The 15,829-nt window shown below is 49.6% G+C and overlaps 6 protein-coding genes across 6 annotated transcripts; 4 read left to right on the forward strand and 2 right to left on the reverse strand.

The window, feature by feature from the left end:
* Positions 1–1,883: 1,883 nt before the first annotated feature.
* Positions 1,884–3,032, reverse strand: EPUS_01780 (uncharacterized protein; the record flags this gene model as incomplete). Its single annotated transcript, XM_007804385.1, has 1 exon — positions 1,884–3,032. One exon carries the CDS (start codon positions 3,030–3,032, stop codon positions 1,884–1,886), a length of 1,149 nt encoding a protein of 382 aa, XP_007802576.1.
* A 3,623-nt stretch (positions 3,033–6,655) lies between these two features.
* On the forward strand, positions 6,656–7,096 carry EPUS_01781 (uncharacterized protein; the record flags this gene model as incomplete). Its single annotated transcript, XM_007804386.1, has 1 exon — positions 6,656–7,096. One exon carries the CDS (start codon positions 6,656–6,658, stop codon positions 7,094–7,096), a length of 441 nt encoding a protein of 146 aa, XP_007802577.1.
* A 403-nt stretch (positions 7,097–7,499) lies between these two features.
* EPUS_01782 (uncharacterized protein) lies at positions 7,500–9,028 on the reverse strand (the record flags this gene model as incomplete). The annotated part of the gene is made up of 2 exons (XM_007804387.1): positions 7,500–8,810; positions 9,017–9,028. 2 exons carry the CDS (start codon positions 9,026–9,028, stop codon positions 7,500–7,502), a joined length of 1,323 nt encoding a protein of 440 aa, XP_007802578.1.
* Positions 9,029–9,672: 644 nt separating this feature from the next.
* On the forward strand, positions 9,673–10,734 carry EPUS_01783 (uncharacterized protein; the record flags this gene model as incomplete). Its single annotated transcript, XM_007804388.1, has 1 exon — positions 9,673–10,734. The coding sequence occupies one exon, from the start codon at positions 9,673–9,675 to the stop codon at positions 10,732–10,734; it is 1,062 nt and encodes a 353-aa protein (XP_007802579.1).
* A 695-nt stretch (positions 10,735–11,429) lies between these two features.
* On the forward strand, positions 11,430–12,060 carry EPUS_01784 (uncharacterized protein; the record flags this gene model as incomplete). Its single annotated transcript, XM_007804389.1, has 2 exons — positions 11,430–11,842; positions 11,910–12,060. 2 exons carry the CDS (start codon positions 11,430–11,432, stop codon positions 12,058–12,060), a joined length of 564 nt encoding a protein of 187 aa, XP_007802580.1.
* Positions 12,061–13,555: 1,495 nt separating this feature from the next.
* EPUS_01785 (uncharacterized protein) lies at positions 13,556–15,077 on the forward strand (the record flags this gene model as incomplete). The annotated part of the gene is made up of 3 exons (XM_007804390.1): positions 13,556–13,706; positions 13,801–14,281; positions 14,342–15,077. 3 exons carry the CDS (start codon positions 13,556–13,558, stop codon positions 15,075–15,077), a joined length of 1,368 nt encoding a protein of 455 aa, XP_007802581.1.
* Positions 15,078–15,829: the final 752 nt, after the last annotated feature.

Raw genomic sequence — 15,829 nt, forward strand, 5'->3', positions numbered from 1 at the left:
TATTGTCAACGAGCTTATCCAACAGCCATTTCACACACTGTGCCAATTTGAAGAACGAAAAGGAGACATGGCGGAGGGCAAACCGCAAAATCTGCGATGCGCAGGCTCGATCTGCTCTCATGTTCATTCACACATCTGAAGCAATCAAGACCTAGGTAAGTGATGTTATTGTAGGTATATAAACAACGAAAGCGTTCAATCTCTAAGCTCAGCTCTTGGATTCGTGGCGTAGTTCTCACCTATCTGGGAAGAGGAAAGAAAGGATAGATGGAGTGAAGCAGAAGAATGCAGTTTTCACTTTCAAGTAGCAAGCCATGGTAGAAGTTGTCTGTGAGGCCGATATGATGAGGCTGGACAGTGTTAACCACCAAATCAGATAAACCAAGCCAGGACCCCGCAATCTGGATTTCTTCTTTTAATGCTAAAGGTCGATTTGGGTTTCGATTTGATCCAATTTGATCCAATTTGACCAACTCCAAGTTAGATATCAACAGGGTGATGTATCATCAAGATCATCATTACGCATTTCTTTAACCTCTCAGGAAAGAGTCCGTCAAGGACTGTTTATCCTTTTTTCTTTGAATGTGAGTCGGAAATGACCCTGGACATTTTTCTAGACGGAAGATGTTTTTTTTGTTGTCATTATTTTATATCTAGAAAATATTTGATCTTGACTATGACGAAATCAGAAGATTTTTGGACACATTAGTCAAGCTTATTAAATCTGTAATGGATACACTGGATCTGAGTGGAAGGCCTAAGCCCCGGGGGGTGGAGGAGGTCTTTTCACCTGGTCACCTTCCTTTTTCCGTACCTGTTACTTGTCTGCTTGTCCGTATCGTGGAGAAATAGACCACAATCCCATCCCATCCCATCCCATCCGGGACCAATCAGCTGCAGGTTTGGTGCCAGTAGGAGGGGAGGCTTAATCACTGGTTAGGTTCAGTTCCTGTTCAGCGCTACGATGGTTCAGTTGTACATTGCCCTCGTTCTGGGTCTCAATCCGATTTAAAATAGCCAAACCTCCTTCTCCAGTTGATAGGTGGACCAGTCCAAGCAGGCTAGGCTAATGAGCCATTAAATGAAGCTTCCCTTCCCTCTGAAAGATCCCGTCCGCTGCGGTGGTGAATGGCGGAGGCTTTTTCTTGGAGCAAAGTCGCAGACGTCACGCCAAGGTCGTAACGGCATGCAGAGAAAAGGGGTCCTATTTAGGGGTCCTCGAAGTCGTTGTTCCCCGCTCTGATGGCGCCGGTTTTAGTGGACCCCAGGTGAAATGTCAACCGCCTTAGCGTCAGGGACGACGAAAGAGGAAAAGGAAGGAGGGAAGGAAGGAAGGAAGGCAGAAGGTACTGAGTTAGAGACTGTGTGCGGAACAGACTTGCTACTTACTCTTCTGGCAGCCCCATCATGTAAACTATGCAGGTGTGGAAAGTGGTGATGGAAAAAAGAAGATAAAGGCCATAGAGCAGTTGTGTGTTAGGAAGGAGAAAAGTAAGGCCGGAAGATATCAGATTGAATCTTTGATCTATTGTGTCAAGGGCATTTTGATGTTGACTGCATCTCTGCCGTACGGGGAGCGAGACGAGAGGAAACCGAAAAGAAAAGCACAGAGGCAACATGACAATCTTGGAACATGGAAATGAAGAGGAAAAGGCAGCATGTGTTAGGTGGCAAACCCATATTTTATTTTATCTAAAGGACCAGCCATGTGATCGCATGACCGCTTACCTGACTTACCTTATCCAGTAACTCCTGAACTCCAGAGATTCAGAAAACCCACCGAAATCAATGACCACAGTCATAAACGCCGGGACTCCAGAACTCCAGGACCCAGAAGCAAAAACTCACTTACCTTGCCTTACCTTACCTTTCAAGCCCTCCGTTCAAGTGAACATGGCATCTGGGCACGGATAACCAATTTGCGCCAGGAATCGCTCCTCACTCTCTCGAAGCTCCGCTTCCGCATCAGCCACTGCTGACAAGGCGCGTGTCTGCTCGCGCTGACGCTTCCGTTGCTCTTTCTTCATATCCTCCAATGACTCGTCATAATCACGTTCCCAGACTCTACCAGTTCCGGCGTAGGGAGTGTAGCGGCCTGATGAGGTATGTGAACGTGTGCTGCGGCTGCGGCGGGCATGGCCAGATGGCTCGCCAATTTCGATTGTGGACATGCCGGCAAGCAGATCCTCGGCACCCTTACCAACGTTGTTGCTGCCGATGTTGATGTTGGTGATGTTATAGGTCACGTTCTGGCCTTTGGCTGAGGTTGTGGAGGAGGTGGATCCCGTGGTGCGGGAGCTGCTAGTGCAGGAGCTGCTAGTGCAGCCGCTGCGTGCCACCTGTTTGTTGCCATAGTAACGAGAGCCTGAGCTGAGATGGTGGGCAACTGTCTGGGAGCGCTGGGGAACAAGAGCTCCAGCGTAGGAGTCTAGGTGCTCATCCATCGACGAGGGAGAGCTGCCGCGCACTGTGGTAGAGGGACCTCGAATGGTGGAGGCAGAGAAGCTGTGGTGTGAGGCCGATGACTCGCGGCGGGAGGTTTGGTGGGATGAACGGCTGCGCGAGTGGACCGCATTGGAACGGTGGAGACCACCGGACGATTCAGCGTGGCGTGATGATTCATGTCGCGAAAAAGGATTGTTGCTGCGGGGAAGATCACCTGTTGCCACTAATCTAGCAAAGGGGTTCTTACTGGACGGAGCAGCAGTGGTGTTTGCGCGGCGGATGGAAGATGAGGTGTGTGGTTGCGACGACGGCGCTTCACTCTCATGGTAAGTGTCTCGGGCCAAAGACGATGAGTAACCAGACTCGCGGTGCGAACTTCGGGCCGAAGACTCCGGTTTGTCATATTGGCGATGAGAACGTCGGGCCGAAGACGATGGGTGACTAGATTCGTGGTGCGAACCTCGAGAGCGAGAAAATGGGCCTTTAGGCTCGAGCTCCTCGGAATACCAGGATGAACATGGGTTTTGGGAAGGTACTTCCGGGCATTCCGCGCTGCGGTATGAATTTCGAGGAGTTTTCAAGGACATTTTGGTGCTGGTGGAAAACTGGATTTGTCTGTCAAGGGATGCGATCAAGGTGCTTGCTATGAAGGCTGAAATGAGTTGTAGGGAATTGGTGAGTGGCAGACCGGAAAATGGACAGAAGCTGAGAATTTAAATAGTAGAGAAGGCAGCCAACAAGCCCTGCAAGAAATGCCATAATACAATGGATAAACAATGGCTAAGAGAAGCGAACCAAGGATAACAACAAAAGGGTCTTTCATGAGTTCGGACAATAAAAATATTTCAAAAGAACGAAAAGATGCCATGAACAAAGGATTTAGCACTATGAAGTGATAGAGGATCCTCCTCCACCAGAGCATAGAACAACGGGCTTCAACAACAGTGCTTGCATGCGGTTTTTCCACGGAAAGGCCACAAACCCTGGCAAAAGCTCTTTAGCGAGAGGTGAGATAGGACAATGTTTTCATTGAACGAAAGGTAAAGTAGCTGTCATAACAGAAATCCTTTGTACGAGTTCGCCCCCAATGGTGATGACTAGCTTGAAATTCACTCAAATAATTGACATGAACGATTGTTACAAGGCCCAAAGAGAAGAATGCTCTAGACGCCAAGCAATTTCGAAGGCTGTGAACTGACGAACGAACTTCGAATTCACAATGAGGCGAGGTTCGAGTCAGATAAGACACCACCCGGAAACCCGTAAGCATGCAGAGACGGGACGCACAGCTGAGAGGTACAAAGGTCCAGAGGTCCTTCCTTTTTACCCGGTGCCAAATCCTCGGCCATTCTAGGACCATCCTTCGTGTACGAAGGTCTTGATCTTGCGCCATCTTGGTCGACTTCATACTTCTACCAGCCATTTGCACCAACACTTCCCCAAGAGGTGCCTGGTACTGTATGACAATGTCGTCCGCTCCTCACAGCACGGTGAGCGCACGAACTCGTAGACGGTGAGCTAGATGAACTCGGGAAAGACGAGCTTCCCGTACCCATATGCTGGCCTAACTTGTCGTCTTTGATCCTAGGTTGAGATGTGGGATGCTTAAGGTCTGATTTGACGAGCTCGGACAATATTGTCTGTGGCGGAATGAGCTAGTGTTCCATGTGTGAAACATATTGTGTCCAATCATACTTTCTGAATGAAGAACATGGATAACAAAGAGCAGATTCGAGGAGTATTAGTGAGATTACCACCGCTGTATTTGTAACCATTGACGTTTTTCGACGATCGTACTTCAACGTTGGCACGTTGGCACTGAAGGACAAAGCTTGTTGTTTACCACTCACCTGAATCGTTTTTCTCTGCTGAGCATGATGCTTCCTCTGCATACGGTTCGAGAGAAGATCTGTTTAGCTAGAAACATATAGCTCCCGTTTAGTATGAATTGACCCAACAGGTCGACTCTGGCTAGCATTCAATCGAGTTGACGGTTGTGAGGGACAACTCTGACGGGTGTCTCTTCATTCCAGGCAGACTCGGTCCTTGCGCAGACTCAAGCTCCACTTTGACAAAATCCGCCCCAAAGATCGTGGTCAAAAGCTGTCTTCTGTACAAGGCTTTCCTAAAGCCGCTTGCATTGTCCGTTCGGGCAGTGTAGCAAAGCCTACCGGTAGGCTTTTTAGCTGGGTGCAAGTGTTTGTCAAGACCTCACTCAAAGCATACTGCGATAGGAGGCATGAAGTATCGTTAGCTTCGAGCTAGAAATTTTGTATCTGACTAGATTTTGACGAAGGTGCACCTTACTTCAAGCTAGTAACTTAGTCTGTAGAAGCCTTGAGCGCATAGGCCAATCATTATCATTCTGGGCGCTCCGGAGGATGTGGGGAAAGTGTGTAGAAAACTAGCTGCTACTAATACACACTAACAATATCTACTACGGATGCGTCCTGGTGCATCAAAACTAACACCGAAACAGAACACTTGGGTATTTCTTTTTCCTGTTCTTAGTGTTTCGAGCGCTAAAACATGAGTTAGCTGGCCCCATTATCGCTTCATCCACACCACAGCCTGGTTGCTCATATTCATCTGGCAAACCGCCCCCCTTTGGAACCAGATCTTGAGTGTAGGGGGAGGTACCCATAGACGTACTAGACCGACTAAAGGTAAACTGCATTCGTAGATAGTAAGAAGAGGAACATAGATTATACAGAAGTCTACCTATAGCTAAGTACTAGTATCGTTGGTGTGATCTGGAATGTGGGGAAGTCTGGCGCAATGAGAGAGCAGCGATTGAGGCTGACTACTACGGAGCCATGCTTAGAAGGTGGAAGCAGCAAGAGCGAAGCAGGAAGAGAGGCATCGCAAGAAAAGAGGTTCTGTGTTAGGGAAAGCACGCCAGCACGCCATCACGCCTGATTGTCTGATGTTCCAAGCGCTATTTCTGTCTGGGTTAGACGACGTACTGTATCATTTGGATCGTACCATTTATTTTGGCATTAACGCAAAACGTTGAATATCCTCTGCAAAACTATCTGCTCCTTCAAGGGGACAGCTTTTCCCTGAGATATCCTCAGCGTCATAGTAGACCTGACAAGTCGAAACTGCAACAGCTTAAAATCGATTCCACCGGCCATCTTTAGGTCCACAGCAGATCGAACGTGGGCGTGAGCCTAGATACATGGCACTGCATATACCATCTTAGTAACTGGAGTAGCTCAAGCTCACCTCGTTTTACATTGGCTCTGAAAGTTGCGTACAGATGGGGGCGATCTTGTTTCGCTTGTATAATCCGCTTCCTGGAAGCCTTTGTCCAGCTCTCCCCATTCATGGATTTCCTAATATTTTTTCAACTGATCTCGCGCCTCCTCTTAATTGGCTAACGTTGCGGCATAGCAGATGGAAACGGAAACGCATCTCCCGTCGTGGATGACAAGGGAAGGAGGCTCGTCGCATGGGATCCAACAGAAGTCGCTCCATCGCCTGCGTACCATAGTCAACTGGCGTGGTATCATAACAACTCAGACACAATACGAGACACGCCCATATCAGCGGGCCAGCCACCATATCAACATTTACGGATACATATTCGGCGAGCCGGAGCTGAGCAGTGAACAATCCAATTGTCATGATCGTTGGCACAGCCTGTCTCACAATTGTATTCCAGATGTGCATATTCTCCGCCTAGAGAATGGTGACCGGTAACGGCAACTTTGAAGTTGCCGGCTGTATAGCGGGTCTCCGGGCTTGGCGACGTTTCTGGTGTCCGAGTCGGCTATTGTGCAGCTTGCTCCGTCTCGAGAAAACAATGTGGTTCAAGTCTTGCTGCCTTCGATCCTAATTCCTTCCCACACCGTCCTAGTCTATTGTACACTTCCTATAACCATACTACCTTTGCGCACTTCACCTGGACTATTGTACCAGTATACAAAACTCCTGAGTCTAGAGCACCCGTTTGACCGACTTGTCACACCTCTCTCGGCATTTCCTGCCCTCTCCCCCAAGCATCTATCACCAGTCCGACCACCAGATCGCCTTCTAGAGGCCCGAACTCATCAGTCACCAATCTCTCCATTCCTCCTCAAGTCTCCTGCTACAACGATCCTATAGCAAACAACGCCAACCAACCCCGCCCCCACCTCCAACTACTCTTCTTCCTTCCTCGCCCCAATCACCACACCGCGAACGCAACCCTGCTCAAAAATCAACCATGTGCTTCGGCTCCAAATCCAAACCCGAACCCGACGCCGCAGATGGCCCACCGCTCCGGCAAACCGTAATCAGAAACCCAAATCTCTTCCGCACACCGACCTTCGATCAAGGCCGTGCCCGGCGCGCCAGTGGACGCAGGGAGTCGCCCGCTTCGGGCCACTCGCCGTCGGAATCACTACGTAACTACGATGGTGCGGAAGAGAGGCTGCGGAATCTGAGCACGGTGAGTCCGGGGTACACACCCAGCGAGAAGAGGTATTCGACAAACAATGCGGGGGATGATGAGGTGGCCCCGGTTGTTGCGACGCGCGCCGGGACGGAGACGGATGTGGGGACGGAGTCGGCGTCGACGTCGACGGCGGTGGCACCAGCCCCTGCGCCAGAGATAAAGGGGCTTGAGGGAGGGGATAGGAGGAGTGGGGATGGCGTGATACGATGAAGGAGGTTTTTGGCGTTGGGGGCTTGAGATTTGTTCAGGGAAAGAAAAATTCCGATGTACGAAGCAAATGTCTGGTTGGGATGTTGAAATGGCCATTCTACTGTTTTGGATGTGATGAACTACCATTCCGGAAGTATATGGATAACAGCACTTATGAGAGCGATACTGATGCATGACTGGCGCTACTTGGGGTGAGCATTGGGACAGAACAGGCAACTGGCATGGGAAGACATGGTGTTTACATAGTAGGGTACAAAATCTCGATGTTCAGCTATATGTATGCATGATGATGAAATCGATGCAGTGCAGTGCAGTACAGAGCATGTACTTCTAACTTAGACCATAATTGTGTAGACCTGGATAAACGATATTAGACGCCAATATCATGTCCTCAACCCGTCCCTCAAACCTCCTTCCAAGTAAACCCTTGTTTCTCCATGCTCGGCGTAGCCGTAGCATTCCGATCTCCGAATGGGTTATCCTCGTTGTCGTCGTCGTCGTCGTCATCATCATCATCATCATCGTCCTCACTTTCACTTCCATTCTCCCGTCTCATATCCTTACCCTTGCCAGCCAAAATCCACGGCTCGCTCTGCGGCATCGCCATCTTTCCCAACCCAGGCCTCGGAGCCATCTCCGGACTCTGCAAGCTCAGCCCCACCATTGATTCTGTAGGGGGAGGACCACTGCCAGATCCACCTGAACGTTTAGCTATCGCAGCGGCCCTGGACAGATGAGCCGCCTCTTCCAACTCGCTATCGGAATCATCATCCACGCTCTTATCCAGCACCTCAAACGCCATCAACGCCATGACCAGTTCTTCATTCGCATGGATCAGCCCCCCGAGAAAATCATCGCTCTCCACACACTGGATGTAGCGGAGGATCTGCCTGCGGAGCTGCTTACAAGTCTCGAAGCGATTCATCACTTCCGGGTCATCCGAGACGCGGTGAGATTCGCGGTTGACGAGTTTAAGGGCGTTGGTTAGGTTTGTGCTGGCAACTTGGGAGGAGGCGATGGTTTGGAGGAGGGCGGGTGTTTCGCGTTCAAGGCTGAAGGGTTTGTTGGCTTTGTTCTTTTTGGATTTTTTGGTCTTAGTGACGAGATTTGGGCCGGAGCTTGATAGGAGGGCAGGGCCGCTGGAGGTGCGGCTGGCGCTTGCTTTGGCTGAGGAGGGTCCGACGCTCAGCCCTCGCGGTTCGTCGTCCGCTGCTTCGTCTCGCCGAGCTTGCTCCTCGGTCTCTTGTAGGACCTTGCTTTGCTCGCGTCGGTCGACGTGTGGTTTTCTGCTTTTAGGTAGTTGCTTGTAGAGGGTGGCCGCTCCTTCGAGACCAGGTTCAGTTTTGGAGCCTGCCGCCCATTGGCCAAATAGAATCTTGCATTTCCTCCTGACTTCGGGATCGCTCACTGAATCGGTAGCCGCGATCCGTAACCTTTCTAAGAGAGGCTCATCGCTGAAGACAGTCCTCTGAAAGCGCGAACCAGCGTTTTGAATTAGAGCATCAAGAATGGCTAGAGCTCTTAACTGACGATGAATCGATCCATATTTTAACTTCTTTCGTAATGCTCGAGCAACTTCAGACGGCCCTGTAGCTTGTAGCTTGACCACTTCGATGAGGTCTGGAATCCCAGCAAGATCGTCTTCATCGTACGATTCAGAAGTTAGACGTTCGACGTGCACGGATATCGAGGAGTACGGCTTTTTCTGAAGGTGCTGGCAATCAGAACGATTTGGCTAAACTGGAGAAAGCAAAAGTTTTGAGATGTGCGCGAGCATGTGTAGCAAGAAAGACTGGGCTTCAAGATGACAATACCAGAGGTGATGTATGGACGGTATTTGAACAACTGAACCTTTTACAGTTCAAGCGGACACAAGATTGGAGTAGTTTCTGAAACTGGCTATGGCATGGAGCAGCTTACCCCCGAAAACATTGTACCTGGTCGCGTGATAGTATAAACTCAAGGTTCTAACAAGACCCTTGACATTTCACATTCATCCTACCACCAGTACGATGAATAGCTTTCAAGCAAATGATTCGGGCTCATGAGCGGCATAATATGTTTGACGCCTTGTACTGTTATAGCAGTGGTCGAGTCCTGGATATCATGCAGGCGACGAAAGCGCAGCAAAGTATTCACCGCGTGCTCTTGCTGCTTCAAGCAGAGTTGGTGGACAGTCTGTCTGCCGAACACGAGGATATGGTTGGCAAACACGAGATGGATAAAGCGCCTTTAAAACGGGTTTGGCAGGTCTTACGCACGTGTCCTTGAACGTCAGAAGTTGTCCTTTCTCCAACTGCTCTGACCCAGATTCGTTCCTGCCACGCACTCTCATCCTGTTTCGCCGCAGGAAATTCTTCTCGGCTTTACGGAGTATTTGCTCAAACGTACTACAGTGAAACGCGCCGTATCCAGCTTCTTGACGCTGGTGGCCAATGAGAACGGCACTCAAGTCCACAGCAAGCTCCATCTTCATTTTATCTGTCACAGTTCTGGCTCTTACGATTGGCATTTCTCTGCGCTCTCGCTTGTCCCAGCTCTCTACCCACGTGCTCTCCGTTAGGTCAATATCTACGATGTCATATTCTCAGGAGCTTAAAGTCGCACAGCTGGCTGTACAGAGAGCTGCGATTTTGACAAAGAAAGTCTTTAAGGAAAAAGCAAAGGGCACTTTTTCAAAAGAAGACAAGTCACCAGTAACCATTGGAGATTTTGGTGCACAAGCATTGATCATTCAAGCTATCAAGAAGAACTTTCCTAGCGATGAAATAGTGGGTGAAGAAGAAGCTTCGTCGTTGCGCGACAACAAAGATCTGAGCTTTCAGATTTGGGATCTGGTCAAGGAAGTTAGACTCGAACACCCTGATTCAGATTCATTACTTGGAGGGTCGTTATCTAGTGAAGATGCTATGCTGGAGGCAATCGATCAAGGAAGCAGTGCAGGAGGCGGCAAAGGCAGAATATGGGCTCTTGATCCAATTGATGGCACGAAGGGTTTCCTACGGGGGGGCCAGTATGCAGTCTGTTTGGCTCTCATTGTTGATGGAGACATCAAAGTCGGAGTTCTCGGCTGCCCTAATCTACCGGTTGACGACACTACCACCCTGAACGAGGATATTGGGGCAAATCAGACGGATCAAGAAGGTAAGGGCGTGCTTTTCGCCGCGGTACAGGGACAGGGTGCCACCAGTCAACCATTATCAACCTCATCGTTAGGGCCGAGCAAGGCAATCCATATGCGACCAGTTCCGGACATTGCACAAGCTGTTTTCTGCGAAAGTGTCGAAGCTGGTCACTCCTCGAAGGGTGACAATGCGGCAATTGCGGAGAAGCTGGGCATCACATCAAAGCCGGTTCAGATGGACTCCCAGGCCAAGTACGGGTCGATCGCTAGAGGCGCGGGGGACCTATACCTGAGGCTTCCGGTACGGAAAGATTATCAGGAAAAGATATGGGATCATGCTGCAGGTGATCTGATCGTCCGAGAAGCTGGTGGCGTGGTAACCGACACAAATGGAAAACGACTGGACTTCAGCCAAGGACGGACCTTGAAGGATAACAAGGGTGTAGTCGCGGCACCAGAGGCTATTCATGCCAAAGTGTTGAATGCGGTGCAGGAAGTTCTTGGACTCAAATAGAGATGAAATTTCGAACTGTGCCCGCAGGAATAGACACTTTCCGTTGGCTATCTTGTACCCTAATTACAACGGCCTAAACCACGTCTAGCCACCAGTTGCAATTAGGTGGGAAGGTAAGTAGAGGGGAACCACGAGATATCCTTCAACCAGCAAGATTTTATTTTATTGCTTGACAGAGTCCTATATAAATCAAGCCCAGGTAGATTCCGATCTCAGTTACAAGGGCCTGCTAACTAGGGGTTAGCTCTCCGTTGGCGTTTTGGGCCATGGTGAGATCGACAAAAATAGCACGTGCTCATAATTCGCGTCCTTGGCAAGCCATCCATTTTTGGAAGACTCGCTTTCAACCTCCTCTTTATGCTCGTTACCATATTTCCGCCAGCGATCTTTTCTACAGGATTACCTCTTAAAGACATTCTTTCCACTAATAACGTGCTCTTTGCAAGCTTGAATAATTTACGTTGATAACCTCGGAATTTGTACAGGCGACATGGAGGTGTGCTCACGTTTCGACTCCTCTCCATACCCCTGTGCCAGATATGGGCCAACAATGTACATCATGATGAAACTGGGTATTTTCACCATCCGGCAGCTGCCTTGTATATGTGCAAGCAACTTCGCACAAAATGTTGTCATCGATCTTATCCTGCTTCTGTTGTCCTTTTTCCTTCTACAGTCCCAATATCTTATTTACCATGCATTTCCTTCCAGTGTCTATATTTTCCACACTACTCTTCGCTCTCTTCTCTTCTTGTCACCCCGTCGAACCTACCCCACCTCCTTGTGGTAGTTGCTTAACCTCTTCCGAGATTCTGCCCATCGCCACGCGCTGGCTCAACGTTTTCTCTACAGGCGGCCGTTATGACCTTCCCAACGCCGCAACCGAGGACGTTCAATATTGGAACGAAGAATTCACATATCCCGGCTGTCCGACACCCTTCGCCGCCAACCGATCTCAATTGTGGGATATCATAGGCGAAACCGCACACTCTTGGACAACATGCACGAATATCAGTTTCGAGGTGGTGAGCGCATGGTCGAGTTGCGATAGGATTGCAGTGAGGTGGAGAGAGCATGCTGTTATTAGCAGTGGGGTGAATGGCAATGCGTAAGTGCCACAGCGTTGACAAGATGGCGCCTGCATTTGGTCAGTCAGCTGACTGATCTTCTTCTAGTAGCAAGGCAAACCCAGGCACACCGATTATGTTCTCTGGGATCGACCTCCTGACTGTTGACCTAGCCAGCAGAAAGGTCAGCAACGCTGAGACATCAAGTGATCGCATCAATTATTATGCCGCTGCGGGGATCGACCCTTTTGCGACATAATCTGAGACTTCCTCTTGAAGGCAATTGTTCCGCAGTCAGCACAATAACCGATGAATAAGGGCACCAGCTTTGATTATAAGATCGCGTTTCTATACTTGTGGTCTGCGCCTTATTGAATATCTATTTCATGCTTGCAACGATTGTGGCAAGCAGGCGCATCGGTTTGCCAGGCGATTTATGTCTTCGAGCCGCATTTGAGGGCCAGCATGCGCGATATGTGTCAGGATTGTCTTCACTGGGAGTACAATCGAGTTTGGAGGAATGAGGGCCTCCGAGAGAGGAGATTTGATTGTTGGGTTGAGGTTTACCTGTGCACCTTTCCACATCGATGGTATTCTGTCTCTGTATGGCATCAAAATGTATATGGACTACACCACACCTACTTTTCTGATGCCTCACATACAACACTATGGCCCTCTTCGAGCAAAGTTCGCAGGAGACCAAAGGCAGCACGGTTAATATGAATAGACACCTCGAATTTTCAAGTCACGGGTGTCTACATCCAGCCAAAATGCAGACTACAACTATCAGCCGAGCCTCTTCCTCAATACGCTGGAGGGGTGTCACGCTAGAGAATGTCGCCGAACAAAGAGGAGCTATTCCGTACTCCATAGCTAAAGGCATCCGTAAGCCCTTCTAGCTCCTAACTAATGCTTCTGGACTGGTGATAGTGCCTTGATCTCAAGCAAGCTACTTCGTAGTTATGGCGTAATTGCTCTCCGTTGCTGATCTCGATTCTGGACTCGGTTGAAAGTCTCACGTTTTGTGCATCGACACACTATGCCGTATTGGGATCAGGATGGAAGAAAGAACTCGTTCGCGTTCGCGTTGGCACTACTTTACGGTTCCGTGCCTGCTCATCTTGTACGATGTGGCGCCTTGACCTAAGGACTTGCATTCCTCCGAACTCTTATCTACGTAGTAGATACTTCTTAGCTTGTACGGAGTAGCACGATCCAATCCCTACCCCATTATCACAATACACACAATGACTCTCCTATCTTATCCGACTCCTGTATCACGGGATCCGAGCAAGGGACTGGTAGATCTTGTCTACTGTTACCAGCACTATTGCAAATCTCCAGTGCCATGACGACTACCGGAAATTACACGTGAGGACACCGCATGAAGGCCTTTCCAGGCGACAAGAAGCCGTTGTCAGGGGTCTCTTCATCACGGTCTATTGCGAAACATAAGCCCTTCCTAGCTTCTAGCCATCACCGGACCCAGAGACTTGGGAGGAAACTTTCTGGGAGACGTGCAGGAACGGTAGGGTACTTGCTTCGAACAACCAGTTTGTGTCGATAGTAGTGGATGGTAATGCAGTTCCCGCGTGCAAAACTCAATGCTAAGCAGCATGCAGCCCGGCTTACAGCTGTGGACACCATCTCCCGTTTCTTTATATGATGGCAGATTCTCTCGTATGCAGATCCGATGGGGTGAAGGCTGTTTCATTGACAGGTGAGGCTCGTCGGCGCTGTCCTCCATAATAGCCATGGTCGACACTTCAGCCTACGACCCCACGGTGACGACAGTGACTTCGGGCGTCATCACTGGCATCGCGGTTATTTGTACTGCATTACGGTTTTATGTCCGCGTGCATGGGAAGGCTGGTATTGCCTGGGATGACTGGTGGATCCTGGCTGGTCTGCTGTCATATCTTTTGACAGGTGGTCTTCTTCTTTACAGAACGTTGGCCCAGTCCTACCATGCCATGCTATCCAGCTAATACTTCTCCAGGTGTTAATGTCGATCCCACCGCCGAAAAGGCGATCAGCGCGGCCATCTTCTCAAAATCAACCTCCACCTTCAATACCAGCCCCCATACGCTCTATCTCAAGATATCTTTCGTATGCACGATCCTCTATTTCACGTGCGTCACCGCGATCAAGATATCCATCCTCCTCATGTACCGTCGGCTCTTTTCAATAGATGTATCGTTTCGCATCCAATCTCTCCTTGTGGGCATCGTTGTTCTTGCCTTCTGGGTAGCGGCCACTATCGCCACGGTCTTTAATTGCAACCCAGTGAAATATAACTGGGCTGGATTAGTGCCGCCAGAGTACTGCTTCAACTTCAATGTGTTTTGGATGGCCACAGGCGCGGTCGAAGTGGTCATCGACACCATTATCTTGGCTCTGCCGGTGCGCATGGTGCTAGGCCTGAAGGTCTCGAGCAGACAAAAGATCTCAATTGTCTTTATCTTTCTCCTCGGGAGCTTGTAGGTTTCCTCCCTTCTAATTCTCCCATCTCGCCAAACCCGCTCTGACACCCAGTCTAGCGTCATAATAACAGGTATCCTCCGCGTCATCTATGGCTACATCCCCGGCTCCCGAGCCCCGGAATACTCTAAGTCCGGCCTCTGGTCCACCGTCCATATCCTTATGGGCCTTATCTGCGCCTGTCTCCCCACCTTACGCCCGCTCTTTGCCCGCTTTTTCTCCCTCGTCAGCACCACCTCCTCCACTTTACGACGGAAATACCAGGGTCTAAGTAGCCAGGATTACAAAAGAAGTACCGGTATCTCCGATAGTGGAATCACAAGTTGCAAGTCCGGGGATAACATTGAGATATTCCCGTTGCGACAGCAGGAGAGCTTTTCGAATATGTACAACTCAAGAGAAGCCGTGCACACAGATATGGAGGCGATGCCTCGCATGCCCACCTGGCATGCCTGTCATTGTGACGCTGGCCTAAGCAACAGCAACACCCACGCTAAAATCGAGGCAGTACCCCGACCACGGCATGATTGCTCTTGTGACGCGAGCTTAAGTGATGAAGGGGGCGTAGTTGGAGAGACACAGACAGAGGCAGTATCCCCGCCTGCACCTGCGCGTATTATCCCCAAGCGAAGAAAGGACTGTGGGCGTTGTGGATCTATTATCAAGGATACAAGGGTGGAGATCCAGTCGGAGCCAATGAGGCCAGGAGAGTGTTATTGTGGGGCTGATTCTGGGTTAAGGGACCTATGGCGTAACAATGTTGTGCGGTTACCTGAGAGGGAGAAGGGTTGGTGAAAGTGACAGTACAACATTATCATGATGTATAGTCTATGACACAGATTCAAGGTTCGGCTTGCATGATATCCTGATCTCATGCATGAAGAGTAAATACCGGTATATAAGAGACCATCTTGACTAATTATTATTGCTCTTGGACATGCCGCCACAGCATCACTCACTAGCTGATAAGTGTTACATGTCCGCACATCATATCACGAATTCCACAACACTCCTGCCCAGACCCGGTTACCATAAAAGGCTAGGCGGATATAACTCTGCCACTGCAGATCTGAGGAGGACAGCCTGATTCTCTTTTCTAACTAGTTACTAGAAATCAGCCGCGGCCAGGTCCAGCCTCTACGTAGTAATTGCAGTGCTCTCTACTTTTTTACTGTCTCGTCACATGGTAGCAGTTCAGTAGTGATTAGTGTGACACATCTCCCCACCAACTAGTTCTGGCGTCAGAACCAACAAAACCTAAACCCCCAACAAAAACGTGGGAAGTGCATGGGAGTGGGGGGGGAGTGGAGAACATCCTTCCTCCGTGTGACTTTCTAAATATAGTAAGTTACTGCACGGAACCGCAGATGGCGAATGATTTCAAGAAGTAAATGCTCAATTACGGAAAGTTGCGGGCCTGATGGTGCCTAGAAGCTGCAGATTCAACTTGTGGTGGCGGAGGGCTAGACACACCAGACGAGCTACGCGGAGATAAGCAGCTGCATGGATTGTTTAGTCTTTGATCTTCTGATACTAGGTCGGTAAAA

The sequence above is a fragment of the Endocarpon pusillum genome (assembly GCF_000464535.1).
Source record: "Endocarpon pusillum Z07020 unplaced genomic scaffold scaffold3350, whole genome shotgun sequence".
NCBI lineage: Eukaryota > Fungi > Ascomycota > Eurotiomycetes > Verrucariales > Verrucariaceae > Endocarpon > Endocarpon pusillum.